Source organism: Vanellus vanellus (assembly GCF_965231255.1).
Source record: "Vanellus vanellus genome assembly, chromosome: 5".
NCBI classification, from domain to species: Eukaryota; Metazoa; Chordata; class Aves; order Charadriiformes; family Charadriidae; genus Vanellus; species Vanellus vanellus.
Genome location: NC_138910.1, coordinates 24,776,549 through 24,803,619, shown reverse-complemented (window position 1 = coordinate 24,803,619; position 27,071 = coordinate 24,776,549). Strand labels below are relative to the sequence as shown.

Here is a 27,071-nt window from a genome sequence, read left to right as displayed (position 1 = left end):
GTTTTTCAAATGCTGTTTTTGAATCTTGGTGGAAAATCCATTATGAGCATGCATTGTTACTATTATTCTACTTTGGAAATAGACCTAATTTTTTTGTGTACAATACTGGTCTTCTGTTTTTCTTCACTGACTTGAAATTAAGACTCAAAAGTAACATAGCAGGATATCATAATTTCTGCAAGGGCAATGGAGGAAAACCCTTTTGAACTATCTAAGCTGATGAGTTAGTGTTTGAATGGTAATTATTTTAATGTTTAATTTTGAGAAGAGGGAAGCGTAGTAGTTACATTCTTCATACTTTTAAGTCTAAATTTCTGGTGATGACTTGTATGTTGGCCAAGAAGTACTCAATGGCTCCTTGGTTTTCCACGTATTTGTCTATTACCTAACACAATACCATGATACTCTGTAGAGTTTGACACACAATTTCACTATAAATATTTTAAAGGATTCTTACAGCTCTGTCACTGACCATGTCAGTGGAATATTCTCACTGTATACTGTATTAACGGCTTTGCTGCATATGAAAATGCAGCCTTCTTCCATTTCTGGGTACACATCTCTCCATTGGTTACAGTATTGTCTGACTCATGTGATTTTTTTTTTTTTTTATTTTTTTTTTAAATTATTTTACTGAATTAAGAATACGCCATCAGGAAAAATAGCCTGTTACCACCTCATCAAGTTATTTGAGGAGTAACATAATTTTATATGTGACACTGTGCTTATTCTCATCCCTCTTCCAAGTAGCCTATAACTTACAAGACATCATTGTGAGTAGCTTGGAATGGGGAAATAGAGCCATTGGCTCTTACATAAATTTGCATTTAATGTTAATTGAAAAGCCTTAAAATATTTCTTAGAATAGGGTTGGCAAAAATGTGTATTCGTGGGTACAGATAAAGCTGAAACACCTGTTTAGGTTGGAGAAAGTTTTCTCCAAGTATAACATGCTCAAGTGTTACAGGTAACTGTTAACTCTGTAGACCACTACAGAGCACAAAATATTTGCCCAACTGGTAAATTGAACTGTAAGTCCCACTGTGGGAAATTGCTTTGCTGTGCTCCAAACAGCAGTTATCTTAGTAATTGTACCTGAATTCTTTTGTGGCTAATAGACAGGTGATGTCTTTCTTACCATGACAGAATTATTTTATTGCAATATTATTAATTGTAAAAATTTGAGGTAAGACATGTTCATGTAGTTTAAGATGGGCTGAGTATGATTTTTAATTGGTGCTCTGAGAGCACTGGGTTTTGAGTTGAGAATGTGCATAACCCCGCATTTCACATTCTAAACCGTCGCTCACAACAAGGAGCTTATCAGAGCAAATTGTCTAGTCCATCCCCTTCCTCACTCAAAACCTAATGACCCTTTATCATCATGGTTTAGATTGCTGGACACAGATGTGAGAAAATACAAGTAATCTACAGGTAACTACAGTAGCTGCACTGATGTTCTCAGAGAACTGACTGCTGGGAAGATAAAAAGCTTCCCACAGAGCCTGTGACTTTCCAGCAGCAAAGCACATCATGAGCTCATACATGAAGTTTTATTTGCTGAAGATTCACAATAAGATGCATTAGGACGTTCAGCAGGGTCCCTTCTTAGATGAGCACAAGAATTCAGTGAGGTTGTTAGTTGATGCACTAGTGCATGGCTTCACACTAAAACTAGAAAGTCCAACAATACCAATAATGTTTCTTTTTGAGAACATCACAAAACTACAGCTGTAATAGGACATAGATGTTAACGTAGTTTGTTTATTGATAGTAAATGATCTAATGTCATCGGACTTTTTTTTTTTTTTCTTGTTATGGAAAGTATTCAGGCAGGAAGCAAATGTTCTTTAGAAAAAAAAAAAGCTGCTGACTGTTGAAATACGGAGTTACCAGTACATGCTAGGTATGAAGGTAGAAGTAAAGTCTTATATGGAAAGACTTGCATGTGATTAATTGCCATCTTTTTTCTCATCATTTTTTGTTTTAATCATGAAGTAGATCTAAAATACCTATGTATGTGATTGGATACTTTGCAAGGAAGAGGAAGGAAATAAAATATTTTTCAGATAAATTTCACATACCTTAAGGTTAAGAAGGTAATGATCTTGTTGACTATTTTTTTAAATGTAATTCAAGAAGCTGCTGTAATACAGTTTTTATTTTTAGTGATTCAGTAAGGTTGAAATGTATCTATTAAACCAGATGGGAATGATCAATGTGAAGCCATCTGTCTGCACTTTCATTCTCTTCTAAAGTAGCTCCAGTATAAACACAGTTACTTACATAGAAAAATGAATTTGTATGCCGAAATGCTTTTTTCCCCCACTTTTTTAATCATCTCTAAGTTTTGGGTTTTTGAGGAGAGAGATGACATGGCATGAGAGGTACAGGTCCTCCAGAAATGAGGATCCAAAGAGGGTGGTATTAATTACTAAGCAGGCCATAAGCATTACAGTGGTGGTCTTTACAGAAAATGCTAATCCTACAAAAAGCCTAAAACCCAAGCCAAACAAACTCTGAACAGCCTCCTTCCACCCAGAAAAAAATTAAATAAAATTCCACAAACAACATCCCCCCCCTCCTCTGGTAGTGTGAATATGACAATTTATGTCTGTTTTTAATTTAAGTCCTTCCACTCTCTTTGATCACCCTCAAGGCTCCTGTGTTCTATTACTGATCTTGGGGAGTTGCTCCATCAGGATTCAGTGCTGCTGTCGGTGGTGGACCTTTGAGCAAGAGCAGGCAGGGCTGGCTGTAAGGCTGTGGCTCTCAAGCTGAGCCAGTGATCTTAGCAGCAGTCTCCTTAATTTTCTGCTCTATCGTTGATCCTCCACAAGAGGAAACTACAAGACACTGAAAACTATATACTGTTTGCTCTTCATTGTTGCCACTTGCCTCTGCTCCACATTTTTATGCCCATTTTCCAGCTTAAGCAGACCAAAATGGTGACAAACAGAACTCCATATTGCAGAGCCCAATGCACGCTTTCTAAGAAATTCTTTGCAGTGATTGCACATACCTTTTGGTTCACGGTAAAGACATGCAGAAATATTTTCTCTTTTTCGCTAGCAAATAGGACCTACAGAAAAAGATATATATGTTCTCTTGTTCTATTTTGTCTTTTGATTAAGGAAGACAAAAGGAGTAAAGGGGTATACATATTGTAAGATTGATTTCCCCCACTTATTTTTAATCTCGAGATTAATTATAATGAAATCCATGTACAAATTGCAGAAAACACTTGATATATCCTTTTTATGATATATACTGTTTCATATTCTGTAGTGGCTTTAATTCTCAACTACAGTAGACATACGGAAAAACAGAAAAAACGTTGGCTGTTACAAAGTTTTGTTTGAGCTTTTTAAACTGAGTGATTAGCAGAAATAATGACCCTGTCAGCCTTAATCACATTAAAATGTGGTTAACATCATTTAATTTTTTCCACTTAATATGCGAAAATTTCCAGTAGATTTGCAGTGAAGGCCATTGAAATTCCATTAGAACAAGAATAAAAATTTCAGGCATCATTTATTCAGAGAGGGAATAAAGGTCTCGACTGAAAACTGCTGAATCTTTCTATTAGGGAAACTATGAATCATTGCATTGAGCAGTACCTTCAGCTTCTATAGTACTGAATCTGAGTTGCTTCTGAATGAATGGAATGGATTTGTAGTGTGATGCTTTTCTGAAAATTGCAGCATATAAGTTTTGCACAAATGCAGTTAAGTCCTTTCTCTGTAAAGGAGTATTACGTAGAATTTTATAACTGCTGTAGAGCTGGGGAAATACTTGTGCTTTAGGCATCTCATCACTGTGAAGTTCCGTACTTTGCATTATTTTCATTAAACCGTTTACATATCAATCAGAAAGAGGATATATTTTAATGTATAGTTGTGGTTTCGTTGTGGTAAATAGCGAAATGAGGATATGTGCAGCTATGACTAGAATATTAAGTCATATCAAGTCTCCTGCACTCTTGGTGCTTCTTGTTGCATGCTCCACAGGTATGTACCAAAACTACAGCGCACAATAACTATATGAACATGCTAGAGAAACTATCAACTGCATCTTTTTCTGAGAGAAAGTTTTCTTTCTAGGAAAGGTGCAAAGTTTATATCTGATAAGCTATAATACCTTTATTGAATTTTTTTTTTTTTTTTTGTCTGTGGTACTTAAGTAACTATACAGTGGATTGGGGGTTTTTTTGTTTGTTGTTTTTTTTTTTTTTTTTTAAATTGGTATTTTGTTCCTGAGCCTAAGTTCATTTCAGCCTATTACATAATTACTTTGTCCTCTTTCTAGTGGTAAAAATCATTAAAATGCATTGGATTTGTGCAGAACACAAATTTTTAAATGTCACTATTTGTATGATTTTTTTAAACAATGTAAGAAAGTGCAGTGGTAAATATTTAATGTAGTGCTAAAAACTGTGAGATACACAGTGGCTAAGGAATTTTTCCTTTGAAATATCTGTTCCTAACCTTAAGAATTGAGCAGATCTAACAGGAATTCGGAAGTGCCTCTGATCCAAATGTACCTCTGTATGTTGAGGAACCAAGGAAACTGAGTAGGAGGTGGGGCCCTGGCCAGGACCAGAACTGTTAACCCCACAAATGAGATAAAAGGAAGTAGGAGTGTGGGAGTGACCAAAAGCTAGGGTAAGTGGGAGGTGCAAATTGAATGAAGAAGTGTGAGGTTTGGGGGTTGCATTTGGAAGCATCTTGCTAAAGAGCTGTTGGACCAGGATGGAAAGCTTTGAAGACTCCAGTCAGAATGACACTGAGTAGAGAAACCAGGGTGAGCGACAGAATGAGAAGAACTGTCAGATGGGATGGGAAAGTGGCTGTGTTTTAGGAAGAAGGATCAGAAGACACTGTACTCACTAGATTTTTCTCCTTACAAAACACGCCATTAAATTCAGAGGTACTATGCCTTTTTGTTTCTCTGCTCTTAGCAAGTGTCTGTGACATCTTATAGCCTTATATCTTCCCAGCTTCTAGTCTGTTGAGGGGTGAATACTCACTGTAGCTGCATTAGCTCAAAGATGGGTATGTAATGAGTACATTCAGTTTAGAATTTAATGTGTTTATTGGTTGCTTTCTTAGAAATTGCAAATTACGTACAGCTATATTAAGTGTCTTGATGTAATGGGAAACACTTTGAAGTCAGAAAATGTCAGAATGAAGGTTGCCAATGCATTTCAGAATCCATGTCCTGCCCCAAAGGGTTGTCTGCTCATGGGTGTACCCAATGGCTCCCTTTCCTTTGTCTTGCTTTGTGCAAGGGACAAGCTTGCTCTTGAGGATGCAGTAGGGTTGGGTAGGATAGGAGACTTCTGATGATGGGATTCCCTTTGTCTGAAGTGAAACTTGAGACTGATGTGGAACTGGAGGAGGACAAGGGATGGCTTTATGTTAAAGGCATTTTACATGACTGGAGATTTGGTGATGGAGAACTGGATTTTACTTCTGTCTCTTTTAGATTTGTGTTTGTGATACCAAGTAAGAAAATTCCATTACCAGTTTCACATATTTCTAAATAATCATGTTCCTAATTTTCTTCATTCGACCAATTAGGATAATGGAGTCCAGTGTTCTCATTAGTGCTATTTTAAAAATGTGTACGTTGCTTAAATTTTGAAATTACTTACTGCCAAGCTGTGATACAAGTACTGCAGCCACCTCTTTTGCCTTGCCCGTGCTCTCCTCATGAGTGGGACTGGTAACTATACACGGTATTATGGGCTACTTTTGACTTTTATTACATTTTATTTGGGAAGAGCAGAACTCATGAAGTCTAGTTTTCCAAGAGTTTGAGCCTTGTTTCCTTACAACAGTGATTCCTAATTTATTCTCATTCTTTAAAAAGCAGCAACATGGTGCACTGAACAGCAGGTAGCATCATATTCTGTGGCTCGGGAGGACTTTTTGCATGATGATCACTCTGCCAGCCTGCTGCTGCTGGTCAGATGGCTCGCTCCAGCCAATTCGAATGTGTGGTGGTTGAATTCTTCGTGCCTTTTCCCCAGTGGAAGCATTGTTTTTTACAAAACGTGTAGGAACTTGATTTGTATGAGATTGAGACCTCTTTGTCCCCCTTTTGCATTTCTGCATAGCCTTTATGTACTTCTGAATTCACAAAGTGTAGTGCTTCCTTGTAACTATATGGTAATCCCTAAATTACTGTAATCCCTCCTCTGCATTCAGTAGAGAACCAGTTATTGTTGGTAGCTACACAGTATAATGACTTTCCTAAATTAATTAAGGTGGGTTCTTTTTAATGGTAGCTGATTGTTTTGCACTTAATATTGGGAGGCTGTTCACAGAACCTTGCTGCTGCCCTGTGTTGAAAATATTCTGCTAATTTCCAGCCTACGTTTTTCCATGGCTGGTTTATTTCATTGGTGGTTCTGGCAGCTTTGTCCTGTAGTTTAAATAGTATCTTATCTAATTGGTGTTTACCTCCAGTACTTAAAGCAGGCATTATCAATTTTCGCTCTGTCCTGTCATTTACGTGGGGTTCCCATTCCTCTGACAATCTTAGACCTGTTCTGAATTTAGCTGACTACAGCTGCACGTAGTACTCCACATGCTTTCATGAAACATAATGCATCCTGTTAAATGAATGGAAGCATTTCCAGTAGGATCTGTAGATTACATTTGCCTTTTCCCTGTTGCATTGTCTTCGTGTCTTAGAGTTGCTCTGAAGAAGACTAACCCATTGCGATCCCCCCTCTATGTCACTTCCAATTGATGATGACTATGTCCTTGAGCAGAACGTCTCCTGTTCTTGTATCAAACATAAACTTTACATGCAACTAACGTTTGTGTCAAGGTCATTAATGTATTTAAACAAGATCAGTCCAAAGTTTGATCATTGTGAAACTTGATTAATGATATCCTTAAACACCAATTTGTTCTCCTGTTAACAGGTCCAGTGCATTACTCAGTACACACACAGTCTGTACAAATCCATTTCCTCCCTCTTCTCCAGCTGAATGAGTAGTTTCGCACACAGCACACTATCAAATATTTTATAGGTGTATTTCTCCTGCATAGAAAATGATATGTTATATCAATGAGAGAATAAACTTATCAGAGCATGCTTCATTTTTTCTTTTAAACCAAATTACTTATGTTTGCCAAGGGTATTTTCTGTGATCATTTCTTCTTTGATGGTGTCATTGCTCAACCAAACTAAGTCTAAAATAGCATTGTATCTGTTGATTAAGTGACTCCTTTGGTGGAGAACTATCATAATAACTACCTACTATGATTTTTTAGTATTTTTCCTTGGCTAGGTCAGCTTTTAACCATATATTACTTACTAAGGCTCTTGCCTGTTGAGCAGGCCTTTTCCAAACTTAAATTCTACGGTGGTTCTAAATTAGAAGAATACATTTGAGCATTAAAATAGGAGTGGTGCTTTTCTTACAACTCCTGTGCTAAAAGAGCGTAAGTGATTGCTTTAAGCAAATAAACAGTGTTTCTAAGGGTAAGAAAACATTTGGATGCAAGTTGAATAATTCACAACTTCACTATTGCTTTAGGTGTATGTATTATCTTAGTCCTCAGTTGCATGATTGGGTCAAGTGTTTTCAACTGCTGTTTTGGATAGATAGGATGAATATACAGAAAGTTTAAATAATTTTATAGACGCTGTTAGAAGTCTAGATGTTTGTTTTTTTTTTTTTTTTTTTTTACTTGGGAGCTGATTAATGCTTTAAACTAATTTTTAATGACAATGCACCTTTACATCATATTTTTTTTCTTTTCAATGTAACTGTAGATCAGACCACATTCCTTATAGTATATCCTGTGCATATTTGAACTACTTTGAAAAAGTGAAATGATGTGATGTTTAGCTACAGAGGAATGTCAAAAACAATGCATTTATATGATATGAAAGATTTGCAAGCGCAAGCTAGCAATTGATAGTAATATTATAATTAGCTCTTTATACAGCCTGTTTTTTATTCATGAACATTTTCATTTATGTTGACAACTATCATGTATGCCACCACACATGGAGCCTTTCCTTTACCCAGAAGAGACTGAGCATGAATTAGTATGTTTTTGGGCTTATGTTCTGACTTGCTATTGAAAAATGGTTTCTAGGTCATAAAAATTAAAGTAGCTTGCATTTTAGGTTTGGCTTTTTGATCCTATTGTTCATGCTAGCGTTTGTTACCACAGAGCACTGTAACTTCAAGGTGGAACTTTTCAGTCAAATAATTTTTTGTTGTTAAAATTGCTGGGGGTGTTGAATGCATCCTAATTCCATAATCAATAAGAAAATGAAGATAGGTAAGCTAGTAGTTTTATAATAAATCAAATTTTAGTTTTGTGTTTGCAAATAAAAATGTTTTGCACACACCCACCCACAGAATAAGAGTATGTATTTCTGACAGAAATTTACTTTGTCATTCCATTTTCAGCCGTAAAAATCTTCATGTCTAACAGATCCTTTACAGTCCGTCAGATAAATGGAGCATAATTTCAGACACTGATCCAGATACTTATTTCTGCTTCTGAAAAAAAATCAAAGTTAGTGTTCCCCTAGGACAAGTATGTTTTAGTAGATGATTCAGATACTGTTACGTTTTTTTTCATTTCACCATAGTTTAGACAGGTAAACAGACTGTGTCTGTAGAATTGAACATTTTTGTGACAGCTTTTCAAATTAGTGAAGTGCATTTCATACAAAGCATCTCTTCACACTGTGAAAATCCCTAACTCATTTAGTGTTTTACTTGGACATGGTCATGTTCGTATGACAGTACAGTATATGCTGTTGTATTTATTAGACAGTATTTTGGGGAAATGTATCAGCAGGAGGTAAGACTGAGGCACACCACTTAATTTTACGTAAGCATCTTAGGCACTTAAGGTCAGGGTTAGTTTCTAAAGCAGCCTATGAAAAGGGTGAGGGAAGATGCTTTAAGACGAAAGTGAGAACAGGAGCCCTAATTTAAGTGCTCTGAATTGCCCTCAGAAGAGCCTCCTGCTTCATTAACTATATAGGGAGCAGAGTGAGATTAGGTATCTAAATCAGGTGTCTGAAATTAAACCTTGTATTCTTTGAGTTGCTGTAGTCTGAATATTAACCATTCAACTAAATAACTCATTGTTATACTGAGAGCTTAGATGATGTTCTTTCTCTGGATAATTATTTAAGTTAATTTCTGATTTATTGAGTAGCATATTCCAGCCTAATAACAAATTTGATCTTTTCTTTATCAAACACCTCCCCCCTTAGTCCATGTTGCCATTGTCTATGAGTCTTATTACTAGTCTTATTAAAGTTGTTTCTTAAAACATCGCTCATAGTATCGTCTGATCACAAAATGTTAGTACTTGGTAATGGTCCAGGGGGGCAGGGGGAATAAGCAGGATTTATTATTTTAAATCTAATGCTCTTATTGTGGTAATATTTGGCTCTTGCAATTTTAATACTTTCATAGTTTTTAACAACTGATGGAGGGAGGAAGAGAGCATTCATGTGAATTCTGTGGTCTGGAAAAACTCTGCAATTAAGATCACAGACTAATTCTGGAGAAGTGAGGAAGGTGTTTCCCTCTATCATGTGTGAGCAGGAGAGGATATTTCATTAAGAGAACTAGGGGGAAATCTTCTGACCCAGTTTGTTTAGGTTTTATTAAATTGTTGTGTGACATTAGCAAAAGCCAAAACTAACACATGTTGTAGTCTGCATTTGTGTTACTCATTGCAGGCTTTTTAATTAGCCCTAGTGGAATGTATTCCAAATTACTCTTTATAGTGTCTTATTTCAAGTGTTGTTAGTATATATTTATTTCATTAAACGGGAGTTTTATGTAGATCATACTTTTTGTTTGGGAGTATGTCCTTTTATTTGCTTGTGTGCACACAGTAGATAGAAGAATTGAAGAATATAAGTTTAAAATGGTGTTGTCCATTGCGCATTTCATGTACAGTTTCTGTTCTTAAGGCATCACATGTTTTTTTGAGCAAATATTCTATTTATGGATGTCTTATAATTTTTTATGGGATTACATAGTTTAGACTTTGCTGTAATAGCATTGATATGAATTGTCCTACTTTTTTTTTTTTGTACAGGACTCTTAAGAATACAGTTTTCCATGTGACATAAGCCCTGTCAAGAGACAGAAGTTAAAATTATCACGCCATAATGTAAATCTGATTTGGAATAGGGATACTTTCTATTGATCTATAGTAGTATCTCAGTCATCAGTTTTGTGACTGAGATTTGCTCCTTTTGCTATAATTTATGAACAAGTATTTGTTAAATTATTTTGTTATAGCTTTCAAGATAACCTTTCAAAACTCTGCATTTTATAAATGATAGCAGAAAGAACAAGATGTGACTTTCCAAAGCCATCTTTTCTGTCCAAAGTATATGTGCTGCAAGTGGAGTCTGGTATGCCTGTAACTATGAAACGTAATGTGCACAATTTGTTGCAGTCTGCATTGTTATGCAGTTTTGTCAGTAGTTCAGTCTTGACTGTGCCTTGATCCCAGCAACAGCCATGTCTTTTTTTTTTTTTTTTTCCTCTCCCTCCTGGAGTTAAGACAGAATTAATTTTTGGAATTGGCAGACCAAGGAGAACGAGAGACTGTAAGTCCTTCACATACCAGCAGGTGCTACAGCAGCAGTGTAGTAGTGTTTTCATTATTGCTTAAGTCATAATTGTTTTTGATCACTTTAATGGGGACCATAATTTGGATAAAGAGATATTACTGACGTCTTGAAAATTAGATCAGGAACGAATCTTTAAAATAGGATTTCAAGATCTTTATTCTTCATGAATGGTGCTTCATACCAATGTTTAAAAAAGGGTTACCTCGACTGACCTTTTGTTAGATGGAATTTGCTGTATAAAGTACTGACAAATCTTTTCTTACTGGGAGCTTTATATAGATTAGCAGAAAAAGTAATTCTGGATTATTTTGCCTCTTTCTCTTTGTCTTTCTACCATCTTGATATTTTTTAATTCAAACCTGTTTGTAGGTCATCAACTGGATTTTTCTATTATGCATGCTTCATTTCTCCTAGTTATAAAAGTATTTTGTCCATTAACTACAGTCTGTACTTGATTTGCAGGTAATATCATGTCTTCTGACATGATTTGTTTCACAGTTCCAACAACTTGCAAACCCAAAACACCTAAAGAAGTTTCATGTCAGTTAAGCCAAATCCTTTTATGAAATATGTTCAAAAAGTGGTCAGTAGTCTAAAGTTGTAAGTGAAGTGTTATCTCTGTATGGGTTTTTAACATACCGTTAAACATCGAATATCTCCAGGTAGCTTTCTAGACCAGATAAACTGAGAACTGTATGCAACTAACCATATTATGTTAGACAATTTGTTAACAGACTTATATCTTGAGGGCATGAAGTGCTTTCATCTGAATTTCCAGAATATTTTTCCCCTGTCAACTAATGTTGTTTTCTGCCTTGAATAATCTATTTTTAAGTGATTTTATATGGGATCACTTTTACTTGGGCATCATGCCATATACAAGCATTCTCCAATAATAAACATCAAAGTTCCTGATTGAATTTGGCTTCATGGCATTGCTCTTTTTTGGGTGGTAGGCTAACTTAAGGCACTTCATCCTTAACAGCCTTCCCCTCTTCCTGCACCACCCTTCAGTTACATTGGCACAACCAGTTGTAAGGATACATGGGAAAGTGAATGAGTTCAGCTTAGAAGAAAATGGGTGAGGAGGGGGGGGTATGAAAGAAATAAATTCTCCCTCCCTCCCTCCCTCCCTCCCTCCCTCCCTCCCTCCCTCCCTCCCAAACCTGCTTTTTGTGGGATTATTTTTGTTGGTGAACAGCTTGAGTATGCCTGCAGGGAGTGCTGGTAGGGTCCCTGCTCCATGTGCAGCTTGTAGCAGAAAAGCAAGTGTAACATCTGGATGGATAAGGAATGGGATGAGAAGCTCATGTCCAGATTAAGAAAATATTTCTTTAGAATCTGGATTGCAACATGAACTAAAATAGTAGGTGCAATACTGGCCGCCCCATCTAATGAATGATTTTGCAGAATTATAGGGGATTTAACATAATGGCTGTGATGGAGATCAAGGCCCTGGAAAAACTTGCTTTGACACACATGAGGCAGAGAGCCTGGGATTAGTTACATTTCAAAGGAGAATGTTAAGGAAAGTTATAAACCCATCTGTAAAAAAATGGCAAATGACAGTGTTGATCAGGAACTTAGATTCTTCTTTCCTTGGTACAGTATCAATTGAAATTACTATGAAGTTAAAAAGTAAAAAGTACGCAATCCAGATCCAGAAAGAAATACCTGTTCTGTCACAAGATTCCTGAGATCACGGGATGTGTTGCAAGTCCCCGAAAATGTTGTGAAAAAGAATTTTAAGGACCATTCCACTGTATATTTCAAGGCTCAAGTCAATACATGTTGGAGATGTGAATGACATCTCATGTGTGAGAAAGGTTCTCCACATTGGTCTCTTGTAAGGTTCATCTGGATGCAATGACTAAATACTGGAGGGGATACAAACATCAGACTCTAGGAAAGTATAAAGGAACTTAAAGCATTCAGGATGCACGGGATAAATGAAATTCTGAGTTCCTGAAGCTCTTGTCCTGAGGGGCTGAGAGGAGGCTCCTGGCCAGGGAGCAGCCCAGCATGTGCAGGCAGTGCTTTTGTTCTGAAGTGTTGCTAGAAAGTATTTGCAGGTGACTGGTGGGAGGTGGGAAAGGGCCTTCTGAAATCTAAGGATTGCTGTGTTCCTCCTGGACATCTGGGAGTGTGGAATAAAAAAATAAATTTGTAAATGGCATTGATGATTTGAAACGGGATTGCTGAGGTCAGTGACAGGTACTCCCAAACCTTCTGTAGGTTTGTCTTCTTCATAAAAAGCAAACTATGATGGTGAGGAGTAAACTACCTTTTTATTCTTGAATGTTCTCCCGTTTAGTCTTCTGTTATCTTTATGCAGTGCAAGAAGAAAAGGATACCCTAAAAAGGCAGGTAGCAATAAGAGTTATAGCATGTTAATTTGTTACAGCACAGTGCCACCTGTGCTTCCTGCTTCCCGTTCTTAACTTCTGCCACTGACCTATTTTGTGATACAAAATTATTATATACGTTGGTTTCATCATGTTCACCATTCCATTCCTTGTTGATTATATAAATTTGGAATGAAAGCTTACTGAGGCTGTGGGTGTTTCTTATTTATATAAGAGTACAGATACATCTACATCTATATATATGTGCAGCACTGAGGACAGTGGGACCTGATCTTTGTGGAGTCTGTGCATGCTAACAGAACAGAAGGGAAGGACACCACCTATGAACTATGTCATGCAGTACTGGTGCCTAGGTAAATTAGACCTTCCTCTCCCATCCCACCAAATCAGCTAAATCTATCAGCAAAAAAAAAAAAAATTCCCTAATTTATCATCATTTTAGATAATTTGTGAATAATAAGTGAGGCTTCAAAAGACACAAGAAAGCTACAAAGAGGAAGAACAAACAAGACATTTTTAAGTCAATGAATGTTCCTTTAATTTCAAGAAAAATGTTGGAACACTTCAACTGTTTTTAATCACCTAGAAGCAAAACAATTGTCTTCACAAATTCATGTTGGCTATTACTTCTCTAAATTGTCAGATGACTCTGATCTTTTTTTTTTGTCACAAATTTAATGGTCTTGCATATAGGGGAAAAATATACTTTACTGCATGTTGGGGTTTTTATAAGCCTTTAAAGGTTTCAATGCCTTACAATATTGTCATAAACAAAATAGGAAATATTGGCTAGATGGAAATTATGGGAAGATGAGTGTGCAAGACTAGTTGGAAGATAATACACAGACCATAGTTATCAGTGATTCACTTTCCAAATGGAAGAATATCTCATTATGAGATCTGCAGAAGCGGCTGCTGGTTGAATACTGTTACGTATTTCCATTAATGAGCTGGATGATGAGCATTCTTGTTAAATCTGTAGATGACCCCAAACTAGGAGATGTACAGGTATGTATAGAACAAAATTAGAATTTAGGAGCATCTCAAGAAATAGAAGAAATCATTAGAAAAAAAAGAGCTAGGGTGCAACTTCTGAGAAGGATTTTATGCAGGAATAATCAACTATGCAAATATAGTATCAAGAATGGCTAGTCAAGCAGGGTCATACAATAAGTTATAAACTAAGCATGAGATAATGGTGCGGTGCTGTCACAAAAAAAGCAAATGCTGTACTGGGTTTTATAAACAGGAGAATCACCTAAAAAATGTGAGAGTTAATCTTCAAGCTGTTTTTAACTCTTACAAGACATTATTATTGAGAGCTCTGAGGAGTGCATTAGGAACTGTGTGCTTCCAGGAGCTTTTAGACCAATTGGAGAGTCCAGAAAAAGGTTCAAAGTTAGAAATAATGTGTGTCTTACAAGGAAAGCTCAAAACAAAAAGGACAGACCTCAGTTTTTAAGTATGTAAAACACTGCTGTAAAGAAATATGGAGTGTGTATTCCCAGTCCATAGTGTATACTCAGTTAAACTAATGCATTTAAATTGAAGTAAAGATGACTCAGGCTACAGGTATGGAAAACTTTTCAACAGTGGGGAATAAAGCACTAAACAGATTGAGTTTGGAAGGTTTTAAAAATCTGGGATTGCTCAGAACTGCCAAGAAGAGCCTGTTGGAATTGCTAGGTCCTCTTGTTCTCACTGTTATCTGTAGATCTTTTTCTCAGTCTTTTGTATGTTTTGATCGCTTGGTTTGATCTTATCTCATTATCTACATTTGTTTCTTAACTTCTTGTGGTGCTGCCTGGTATTTTCTTCTTCCCTGCCATGCTGTTTTGTTTCTGCCAATTTCCACTTGTAGTTTGGGTGTAGAACAGAAAAACAATTGTTTCTCTTCCATAAGTTAGATGAGTTTTTTTTTGGTCTTGTACAAAAGTGTACTTTCACAAATCACCTTTCTTCTCAGGGGTCAGTTTTTCAGATCATCTTGTCTTGCTGGTGTCCACTGAGCTTAAGTTCTCTCTGCAGCTTCTGTCTTCCATCACTACTTGTGATTTCCATCTGAACTCTGTCTCTGTTCCCAGCTGGATCTCTCATGTGAAACTCTGTCAAATATCGATTTGTAGTTAATGTACATTCTGCAACTTTTGTACCTTTTTATTTTGGTTGTCTGCAGGTTTTGGTTTCTTCTGCCTCCGGAACCATCACCATTCTAAAGTGAAGGCACTCCCTTCTGCACAACTCCCCTTTCTGGTGCTCTTTGCTTATTGGCCTTCTCAGTGAAAGCCCTCATTTTTAAGCCTTTCTCCAAGGTCTGTTCTGCATCCTGATTAAAAATCAGGAGTTAACTCTGGTAGTTGTCCTGATCCTTCCGCATGTGAAATCACTGGCTTCTTTCGTTTACTTTTTCCTTGTCAGACTCATGGAGGGGAGTTAATAGCTGGAATGCCCTTAAATGATGACTTCGTCAAATTTTAGAATCTAGTAGTGGCAAGGAAACATCTTGGTCTTCACAGCTTTTTTGAGTTAGTAGTAGATATGCTGACATGCTTTCTTCTTTCCTTATCTCCTGATCAGCCAACAGTAACAGTGTTAGGTGGAAGCAAGCATCTTAATTCCTCTTGGCCATTTTTTCTGGTCAGAATTTTGAGTGCTGCCTTCACTTGCAAGTTGTTCAGATCTGTTTTTGTTCTTGTCTTGGTTTTGTTCTTATGTCAGGTTTTTGCACAGATGTCCAGAAATGCTCTGAGAGATCGCTCACTGCTACTACTGAGGAATACTAGAAGAAGCCTTTCTTCTTTCTGCTCTATATTTTATAATCAGAATTGAGTTTTAACTCTACTAATAATGAAAACCTAATTAGGAAAGAGGATATTTTTAATTGCTTTTAGTGTGTACACTGTTTTCACATAGTTTTCAGTTTACTTTGTCAAGAAGGGTTTTAATCTCGAGCACTTCCATGTTTCTTAAAGTAGTTTCAGCTGTTAATCATGGTCATTCATTCTGCCTGTTTCTCCCCTTTTTTGGGGGGGGGGGGGTGTTCTTTTTTCCTTTTCTTTTCATTTTGTTACATTTTAGTGTTTGGGTTTTTTTTTTAATTGAGATTTTCTTAAGTGTCAATAGTTTCAGTCTAAAATCCAATACTCTTCATCATTCATTATCAACTATAGCGTAAAATAATGGAGAGATACTCCAGGATTTGCTTATCTTAACAAAGGCTCAAATGAGCGTACTAATGCTGTCCTCTTACCAGACATACAGCATTTCCATGGAAAAATTATGTGCTCGAATAAAACAGACTTTGACATTAATTCTTACCATTTGTTAAGAGAATTTTGTTCTCTTTAGCATACTTGGTTATCCCTAACAGGAAAGCAAACATGCACTATTACTTTATTGATTATTAGTCAAGCGTTTTTGCTTTGGAGAAAATTTCATTTAGAAACATCTCAGTATTTATATTTGCGTATTTACTTTTTTTGTTTTCTTATCACCATTAGGGGAATTCCGTGGTACTTTTTAGTAATTCCTGTGACATTGAAAGTCACAAAAGTGAAAGACTCAGGCAAAGAACCCGACTGTCTGTACGGAGTGGGATGCAGTACCTTATTCTTTTAGTGAGGCTGTAGCAGGTCTGATGTCAGTCACTTCAGAGACCTTTAGACCTCAGTGCTCATTTATTGCTAAAATGTACCAGCTCTGCTCCTGCATTATGAAGATCATCTGTCAACACTTTGAGATATTCTCCTTTGTTATTAAGCTTGTGATGCTCTACACTGTCAGGTTTTTTGCCAATTACAGTTAAGGTACAATGGTGTATTCACTGGATCAAAGTCTCACACTGGCGGTAGAGGAATGATTTGTAAGTCTTTATTCATCTGAATTGTACAATAGAATACCTGAGGAATGCAAATAATCCCTCTAAGGACTCAATAGAAAAGCTGTTAAAATGACAGTCTAAGACTATTATTATTCTGAATTGGTGTTTTAGCCAAAGTAATTATTTCTTATCTTGTTGTTCCACAATAGTTCTTAGTTTATTACTTACGATGACCATATTTACCAAACAGAATTTGAATCCAATTTTTGAAGTTACTTTTATGCTCATTTCACTTTTTCAAGTTTGCACGTTTCATTCTGTCTTTCACTTGGTATGTTATTTAATTAGTCTAGAGACCAGTGTTAGATACTTTCTTAAAAAAATAAATAAAAAGGATGTCTGCACAGATGTTGAAGTACACTTACGAATAGCAGATCCATTTCTAGATACATTTTCTGTAAAAGGTTGGCATTTATGAGTTCTGAACTTTGATATCCAGTTTGTTAGCCAAAATAAATTAGTTAACTACAAATGTCAGTTTTAGAAATGCTGTTAAATGTCACATGTCACATTCAGAAATGGACCTTAATTGTGATTTTCAGTTCAGACTTTTCTGAAGGCAATAGTGTTTCCGTATCAGTCCTGGATACCAGACTATATTTTCATTGGATAACTGGAGGAAAAAAAGATTAGTATAATGAGGATTGAAAACCACTGATGGGGTATTTACATAAGTAAATGATAGAAGACCAGCCTTATATAACAAACGTGTGAAAACTGTTGAGTGAACTTTTATATTCTTTGTCCCATCTAAAACCCTACTCAGTGGGCCATGCACTTAATCTCATAATAGCTCTGATCCCCTGCTATTTTCTTTGACAAATGTGTGTTGATGAACTTGTGGTTCAGTTCATTTTTTTCTGAAGTGACATTTGCATTGATTATTTAAAGGTTTGCAGGCCACAGTTTCAAAGCACTTTAGTATAATAGCTGTTAAAACCTTAGTCTAAATCTTGGAGATTAGCACGACTAAGAAAAAGAACTCAGCAAGCATAAAACCCTGTGCTGTATGGTGGGTGCTTCAGGTCTGAAACATCTACGGCACCCAAAGTACTGTATTTTGTACTTTGTGTCTTACTGTGCAGAAAATATTCCTATACCTCTTGAGTTTTCTTGCTGAGCATACAGAGTTCTCATTCTTGCCATCCACGCCTGTTCAGAAATTGTGCCCTATAAATAATATTGAACTCCTTACTGGTAATTTATGAATGTCTCCCTTAAATTTAAAATAAATAGTAGTGGCAGTAGTGAATGTGATGCCTGCGTTTAAGGATTGTTTAAACATCAGCTATTGCTGCAAAGATTTTCTTAATTTTTAATAGGATATTGAACATGCAAAAACTAGCGCCATAAAGCTGTAGCTCTAAATTTGTTGTTTTGTTCAACTAAAAAAAAATTAGATGTACAGCAAACTATTACTGATGCTGCCAGTTATTGAAGATGAAGAGAAATAGGAAATTTGATTATTTAAAAATAATAATGTATAATATCTAGAAACTTTGTCCTGGGGAGGTAGTAAAAAGGTGGGAGAAACTAGTAGAAACACGTCCCTATATTCATTAGCTGTGGCATACTCTAAGATCAATAGCCAAAAAAAGCAGGGTGCTGCTTGCTATCTAGGAGTTTATAGAATGTAGTGTTCTTTTCTGTCTGTTCATATCATGGGCCCTAGCTGCTGAGCTACTTTAAAAAAAAAAAAAAAAAACAACAAAAAAAACCCCAACAAAACTTGAAAGCCCCCAGTTTTACCACATTTGATAAATATCACTCTTGGAAGTCACAGAAGAACGTACGTCCACAGCTCTACAAAGTTTTATTCAGTTAGCATTTTAGATTGCAAGTATTTAACCTCCACCAAAAACCTAGTTATTGTCTCAAATTATGCCTATTTCTGATAGATTAAATGCCAAAGAGAAACCAAGAAACAGTGAAATGTTAATGGAGTACACCTGAAGCAATTGCTGCCTGTTAATGCCTTGACCTTGGAAAGCAATACACAAAAAGATGGCATCATAAAACCGTGCAATTCTTATGAATATGTATGTGCTACTTGATAATAATGAATGTGGTACAGCCATGCATGCACTACAAGATAATGTTGTGCCCTTTGTTGTCTACAGGTTGATAAAAATTAAAGAGTGGGTGGACAAGCACGACCCGGGTGCTTTGGTCATTCCTTTTAGTGGGGCCTTGGAACTCAAGTTGCAAGATATGAGTGCTGAGGAGAAACAGAAGTATCTGGAAGAGAACATGACACAAAGGTTAATTAGCATTCATTTTCCCTACACTTTATTATCAACTATTTCCTTGCAGTAATTTAATTGCTTGCGCTGATAGAATAATAAATGACAGAGTAATTACCATTATAAAGAGAGAATCTTCTCCTTTCTTTACCATGAGACAGAGTGAAAAGATTTATTTTAAATTAAGTTTTTAACTGTCATCTGTCATCTCTGTACAGTGTTTTAATTATAACATAGGTATTAGTTATGTATATTTTTGAGAAGGAATGATCACCAAAACTGTTTCGTCATCCATGGGGAATAGGGACGGTGGAGAAAATTTTGCCATAATTTTTCTGAAGAACTATAATAAATTGTTTCAATATTGAATTTCAGTCAAACAGTTATGCTTTCATGACCTGGAGTCCTGAAAATTGCATGAGACCAAAAGTGCTGCCTGATAGGGTGATTTAAATTTATCCCATATTTCTGTATCCTGCTGAATAAACAAATCAAAATACTGTCTTTATGAGGCTGCAGTAAAAAAGTAGTTCTTCTGAAAAGAGTTCAAAGAAAAAGGCTACTGCGATTACTGCTGTGTTTAAAAGTAGACGCGATGTCTTCAAAATATATGATGTCTTTCCATGTAAATTGATTACTTGGGGCATTTAGCTGGTTTATGTGTATATGTTGAACGAATTGGATTCATTTTTTTTTCAGTGCTTTAGCAAAGATCATTAAGGCTGGATATGCAGCACTCCAACTAGAATACTTTTTCACTGCAGGCCCAGATGAAGTGCGTGCATGGACCATCAGGGTAAGATTCATACTTATTCATCAGCTATATCCAGTTCCACACTATTGAATTCAGATTGATATCACTGACTTTGAAGTTTGTCATGGTGGCGGTTAGCTAGTCATTACAGATGAGGTTTTTGTCCAGGATAACTTTAATTATTTGTGAGCTGCTGAACAGTGAAAGTGGAGCTGCATTGATTGAGGCAGGTAACAATTGATTCTGCCTATTACATAGTCTGAATTTCTTCATCCTGTAGAATCTGTCTACCCTCCTCCTGTGGTCAGAGATAAGACGTACCAGTATTGTGCTTGCTTAATCTGTGTGACTGGGTTTGTCTGCAGTGAAATTGATGTTGCTTTTCATTTTGTATTCACTAAGTTTGTTTGGGTTGCGGGTGGTTCATTCCTCCTTTGCTTTGCTCGGATTACATTTTCAGCAATAAAAGCAATATAACATCATTATATTCCTCATGGATACACAGTTGAGCTCAAAAACCTAAAATCAGTGTGCAGTAATTCAGGTCTTTTACTGACTTTAGTATTTAGACCTAGTTTATTTTGGTAGTTTTATATGTTTATCCGGGAACTTATGTAATGCCTGAAATTATATTAGGAATTTTAAATATTGATGTAGAATGATTATAGCCATAGAGATCGACTAATTTATTCCCAGAGGAGAGTAAGAGCTGAGCTGTAGTGGTTTGCCTTTGAATGCAAATATAATATAAAGATTAGTATTGAAAAATATTTTGAAATGCATGTAGTTACAAACTCTTATCTTAAAAATTACAAAAATGTCAACTTTTGGAGATGCAGATCTGTCATTGAGCTGTTATTTTTTGCATCAGCGTATTTAGTGCTGTGCAGTGAATTTCAGTGTGGTATTTAATTGTATTCAATGGAATTAATTTGTTTTCATTAATCAACATAATTTCCGGTAAATTTATATTTTTATTAATACTGCTACAGATGTTTGTGTATATGTTTTAACACGTTAAACTTATTTTCCTAAAAGCACATTTATTTTTTTAGCCTTTTCATCTCATCTCCTTTTACATGATAACTGCTAGCTAAAGTCCCTGAAAGAGCTCCCAAAATAATATAAAAGCAAAAGTTTTGTTGTTCTGATTCTTGCCATAGCTTTTAAAAGCACATTCTGAAACTCCACTGTTTTCAGTAGGAGAAATGCTTGCTCTTTATTAGAAAATTTGAAAGCTGGTTTATCTTAAGACTGATTGTAAGTATCTTTGATTTAATGTGCAAAGATATTTAGTCAGGTAAGCATCAGTGAGTAGCCATATTAACCCAATACATCTTTTATTGTAAAAACTGTGCTTTACACTGTCAGACTCCTTAGCACTTTAACATGCTTTATTAAGCAGCCTTTAGGTCACCATTATTTCTCAAATTTCTCTCCATGGTTGTATGTGCACAGAATGTATGTCCTTGTAATTTAAAGCATGCAGTTATAATGCATTCTCCTCTATTGCATAAACTTAAATTATCTTATAATAGTTGCCTGTGATTTTTTTATTTTTTAGTGATTCAATTGTTGACATTTTGGTAAGAATGCTTATTTTGTTCTATATTAGACTTATATTATTCTGAAATAAAAATAAGCTAATATGTAGGGCTTGAGATCCATAAATCATTTTTGATTACAAATGTTGTTTGCCAATGAATGTTATCATTTAATTGAAATTATTTGGATATAAGTAAAAGTCTTGAGTAATTCAAATTTTAAAGTCATTTAAAAATCTTTATTTTCCTCACTTTCTGTGTGGAGAGCTAGGGATCGAAGTGAATCCCACAACAAAACACAATCATAGCTTCTAAAATCAATACTACTGTTGATACCTATTAGGAAAAACAAAGCTGCCCTTCTTTAATATCAGTTGGTTTATCTGTGGCGAAGGCATCTATCTGTATGTCCCAATATTGAGAATTACCCAGCTGTATGCGTGACATTTTAACTGATATGAAACAAACTTTCAGCAGATCCGGAAAGCATATCAAAAAGCAGAAACCTCTTTCCTGCAATCAATCTTCCTAAATGCAATTAATTTTCTTCTGGTCTTTCGTTTGACAGAAAGGGACGAAGGCTCCTCAGGCAGCCGGGAAGATTCACACAGATTTTGAAAAGGGATTCATTATGGCTGAAGTAATGAAATATGAAGATTTTAAAGAAGGAGGTTCAGAAGCTGCTGTCAAGGTGAGCTCCCCATCTTTTTCTTCTCCCTTCCTCCACATGTGCCATTTTTCCATTTCAAGTCTATTTTTCCCTGGGAAGAAGTTCTTGATGCTAGGCTAATCCTAACAGTCACGTCTAGCAATAGACCAAAATCTATTTTCATCTTTTACTTAGGAAAGAATTCAAATGCACCAACTTACTGAACAGGAATGCAACTATTTCAGTATCCAGGAGATGACAGTTTATGGACTAAATATCAACACCAAGACAAATGCTATGCTAATTTTTTTTTTTTTCTGTTTATGTGTTAGGGTTCAGAATTTAATAAGCTTTAAAATGCATTTGCTTTTGAAAAATCACATTTTTTAAGATGAGATAGCAGATTTTTGAATCGCCTCTAAAAGAAAATGCAAGAAACACAGAAAATCTGTTTCTTCTAATAATGTGTCATCTTGCTTTGAGTTTGCGGTGACGGTAATACAAATATTGGATGCAAATTGTTAAGAAAATATTATATTATAAAAATGTAACTTTTTTTCAGGATTAGCGGATTCCACTCTTAGACTCTGATAGGCACAATTAGAATCTTAAAATTTATCATTTCAGTATTTACTTCAATCACCCTTTGATGTCTTATTCAAAAATGTCATGCCTTACATTAATTGTTCAGGATGCCAGTAATAGTTGTATGTAGTCCACGAAAATATATTAAATAGGTGAAGTTTCCTAGCTACTATCTACTGAAAAGACAGTGAAGATATTTAATGAAGAACTTTTTTCTTGAGCTCCTGCTTCTTTGTAGTGACGCTTCTATTAAGTGGAGCTTTATCTGCTTTCTCAACACTAGAGGGCAGAGACTGATTGGGTGCCCAAAGTTGTGCCCTTCTTATAGCTGACAAATTATATCAGATTTGAAGTTATTAAATGTGGAATGAACTTGTACATGGCAAATAAATGTCATAAGAAAAGCTGTTATTCTTTGTGTTGCTATTGCATTATTCCCAGCTTCTTTAAGCAGAGAAACTTCTCTTTATTTCATACACGTTTGATTTCTCGTTTGGCATTTTTGATGTTTTACTGAGAGTTGTATTTTATAAAATTGCAATTACAAAGCACATTAGTTTGATTTAATCAATCTTCGTATTTGAAGGTTCCTACATCTATAATGTGTTAAAGAATTTAAAAGGTTCAGCTTTATTGTTTGCTATTTGATAGCTTGAAAGGTATGCAAAACTATGATTTCAGATTCAGCTTATTCTCAGTGGTATCACTAAGGAAGATCATACTGAGCAGCGGGACTTTAATAGGTTTGTTTGAACCCCAGGAAGTGAGGGGAAAAAAAAATCCCAGTATAATTGGTTCGTTGCGGCATGTGAACTGCCTTATGAAAAGGGAAGTAGAGTTGTAGTTGTAAAGTGAAACCGCAGCTATAAATAAATCTAACATTCTGCAGTCAGAAACCACTTTATGTAACCAAGATTCAAATTTTGCCAGCAACAGTTTTTGATGCTCAAATCTGAGTGTTTTCCCTGAGAAGCTGCATGAGTTAATACCTATTAATCTCTGAGTATTTGCTTATGTATTATTTGCTTTTCACGATATAAGATTCTAGACATCAAGCTTCCATATCCAAATTATAATTTCATTATTAAATTTTTCTTGTTTTGAAGTATCTGTAAAGCAAGCATATCTGCATTTGTTACTCAGTTTTTAAATCAAGGTTGGAAAAAATCCCTCGCTCTTAGAAAAATGCGTTATATTACTCTAGTCTTTTCTAATTTGCATTTAATACAATGTTTCATGCCGTACACAATACTAATTACTTTTATATTGCTGGTAAATTTCAAAATTAAATTTGGGAGCTTTTAGGAGTCAACTGAAATAACAGTGGTAATGGGAGTTGCTTGCTTTGTATGTTATCAAGTTGATCGATTTTTAAGTTTGATTTTGTGTGTGTCTAACACCAGTACAGCATAACTAATTTAATGCCAGTGCTGTGAACTATACACTGAATAGCTCTGTGTGGGCTTTGTAGTCTACAGGGATATCACATTATTAGCAATCATATCTGCTTAGGCAAAGCTGGCTTCTACAGATGGCTGCTTTCAAGTGCAAATGAACTGGTTAGACGTGTCTTGTTTAATACATACTCAAGATTCACAAATGGGTATTGATTTTTTCAACCAGTGTTTCTGATAGCAATGGAAATGGATTAAATGGTCTCTAGAGAATTTAAAGGAACACTGTCACTTTTAATTAACTGTAAACTGGTAACAAAAATACATAAACTTGCATTAGTGTGTCAAAATGTGTTTAATTAAAGAAGTCTATGCCACTTTGACAGCATGTAGTAGCGTGCTAAAAAAAAATCCGCATTGTTACTCTGTGGAGGTCAGTTTTTCCTACAAATATTTCTGAGTAATAAATGTATTCGACTGTAAAATGTCCCTGTACCTGTGCCTGCTGCTTACACTTGCTGATGATTTTTACAGCACCGTTTTATTAGTGTTTATGCCATCAATTAGTCTAATTACTCTTGACTTTGAGCATTATTAGGATCTTCAAAGGAAAGAACTACTAAGTCTACTTGAAAGTAAACCTTTTATAGGCTAAACAAATTTCCGGGGGAGGGGGGATATAAAAATATTTGCAAAATACTATATATTATTTATCAATATTGTCATATGGAATAAGGCAAATTACTATCACACTATATATTTATTGCCAAGGCTCTTTTATCTGCAATTTTCTGTAGACTAGCATCACTGGTAACAACATTTAAATACGGAACGACAGCAAGAAGGTTATCGAGCCTCTAAATTCCTAGACAGCAATATGGGGAAATATGTTGCTTTACAGAGCAGGTTTTGTGAAAGAAAGGTGTCTAAGTTAACTATGTACCATTAATCTGATCTGTTCTACTGCAACTAAGGTCATTAGTTAACAGCTTTTCTGTAATGGGATCTTAGCATGCCACCACTGTGATAGTGTCATTGAGAATAATGGCACAGTGAGGTCTTGCATGGAAGCACTTTCTCCTGCAAGAGAAAACTTCAAAACAGGAATGGTTATTGAACTAAAGCAGAAGCTCTCAACTTTTCCATATTGTAGATCACTTTTCAAGATAAATGCTTCTGCAGACCACCTCCCGCCCAGTCTGTCAGTCCTAATGCCACAGCTTCTCTGTAGCCTCTGTAATACCAGGTTTAATTACGACGAGATAAAGATAGAAAAATATAAGAATAAATTCTAATGCAGGGAGTACTGCTATTTAATAGATTCCTTGCCTATTTTCTGCTCTCCTCAAGTACAGCATTTTCATAACGAATTTCCTTTTCATGCCTTTGGTCTACATGCCTTCTCCTGTATCCTGGTTTCACAGCCTATCTGCTCTTATATCTGTCTTTCTGAAGCAAATTGCTTCTAAAGGAAATTTCTGTCAGAAAAACCGAGCCTGTATTTTGTGCTCCTCAGTCCTTCATTATCTGGGCACAAGCAGACATGAGAGCCCCGCTCGAAGCACGAGGCATGTACAGTTGTGACTTTTGCATAGTGTTCCCATCTTTAGTTTTGACAGTACTCGCTTGTCCTTTGCAGGAACCGCTCAGGAGAAGTTCGTATACCAGTTTAACAGCCATGCAGCCATGATGCACACTGTTGCTGATCGCCCTTTCCAGCAATACTGTTTTAGATTCCTGCTGCCAGTGTTTGCCATCTGCAGGTTTTTTAGATGAAGAAAAAGAAAGCCTGAAAGCTGAGAGAAAGGAAAAAAGAAAAAAAAAAAAGAGTAGTGTCCTTTATCTTAAGACTGGCCGGGGTTTACAGATTTACTGCTATATAATGCCGATGGGATTTAAGCACCATTATTTTTGTATATATATGCATGTAAAAACCAAATTATGTCAAACTGAGGGAGTATTATGGCTGTGAAACTCTGAAGCTGAAGTAGTACCATTTCTTTACCAAAATGTATTTTAAAATTACAATTTGAAAATACTATAAAATGCCTAATGAAATAACTCATTTTCCTTTTGTGTGTTCTATTTACAGGCGGCTGGAAAATACAGACAACAAGGCAGAAATTACATAGTGGAGGATGGAGATATTATCTTCTTTAAATTTAATACACCTCAACAACCCAAGAAGAAATGAATATCAGATGTTGTTCATTGCTCAGAAATAAACTGTGCTGCTTCAAAAAGCATATGAATTTTTATTTAGAATGGAATATCTGGAAACGAAAAGCATACGGTTTCTACCTAGGGAACTTCCCCTCCCCCCAGTGAAATTATTCTTGTTTGTTTTGAATTAAAACATGGCGCCTCCAGCGAACATGCAAGTTCACTAAATGTGAACAGCTTTGCATTTCAAACGATTAAGACCCTACTCCAAATTGTAGAAGCTTTTCAGGAACCATATTACTCTCATGATACTTCATTAATCTCCATCATGTATGCCAAGCCTGACACGTTTGACAGTGAGGACAATGTGGCTTGCTCCTTTTTGAATCTACAGATAATGCATGTTTTACAGTACTCCAGATGTCTACACTCAATAAAACATTTGACAAAACCAGCCTTGGTGTGTTTGGGGATGTCTGTATTGACTGACTGTGGTGTGCTGAATGCGATACGGCACCTGGTGGATGCTGATTACAGAATTTTAAGACGTGTATGATACAGTAACTGGCAGTGTGGGGCAGCTGCAATTGTATCTCGAAAGTGAGTCTTTCATGGGAATCAGAAGATTAGGATGCCAATGATTTGTCTCAAAAAAGTTAATGAATTTGTAGATGGACATTCACTGAAAGATGATAGTAAGGATAATAAGAACGATGCAGCATAAATTATTTTTACTGGAGAGAGGCAATATATGTAGAAAAATCATGTGAGCTTTGAGACTGAAGCTTTTTTGTTCAAATAATTTTGGAAAAGTATTTCATTCTCGCCTTGAAATTATTAAATTGT

At 35.8% G+C, this 27,071-nt stretch overlaps 1 protein-coding gene across 2 annotated transcripts in view; it reads left to right on the top strand.

Annotated features, from left to right (window-relative positions):
• Nucleotides 1–26,681, top strand: part of OLA1 (Obg like ATPase 1) — a 103,180-nt gene extending 76,499 nt beyond the window's left edge. For both annotated transcript variants that reach the window (XM_082483342.1, XM_082483343.1), the window contains exons 8-11: nucleotides 19,014–19,154; nucleotides 19,836–19,932; nucleotides 22,003–22,125; nucleotides 26,155–26,681. In XM_082483342.1, coding sequence (XP_082339468.1) covers nucleotides 19,014–19,154; nucleotides 19,836–19,932; nucleotides 22,003–22,125; nucleotides 26,155–26,256 — 463 coding nt within the window. In that variant the 3' untranslated portion in view covers nucleotides 26,257–26,681. The remainder of the gene's footprint in view (nucleotides 1–19,013; nucleotides 19,155–19,835; nucleotides 19,933–22,002; nucleotides 22,126–26,154) is intronic.
• Nucleotides 26,682–27,071: the final 390 nt, after the last annotated feature.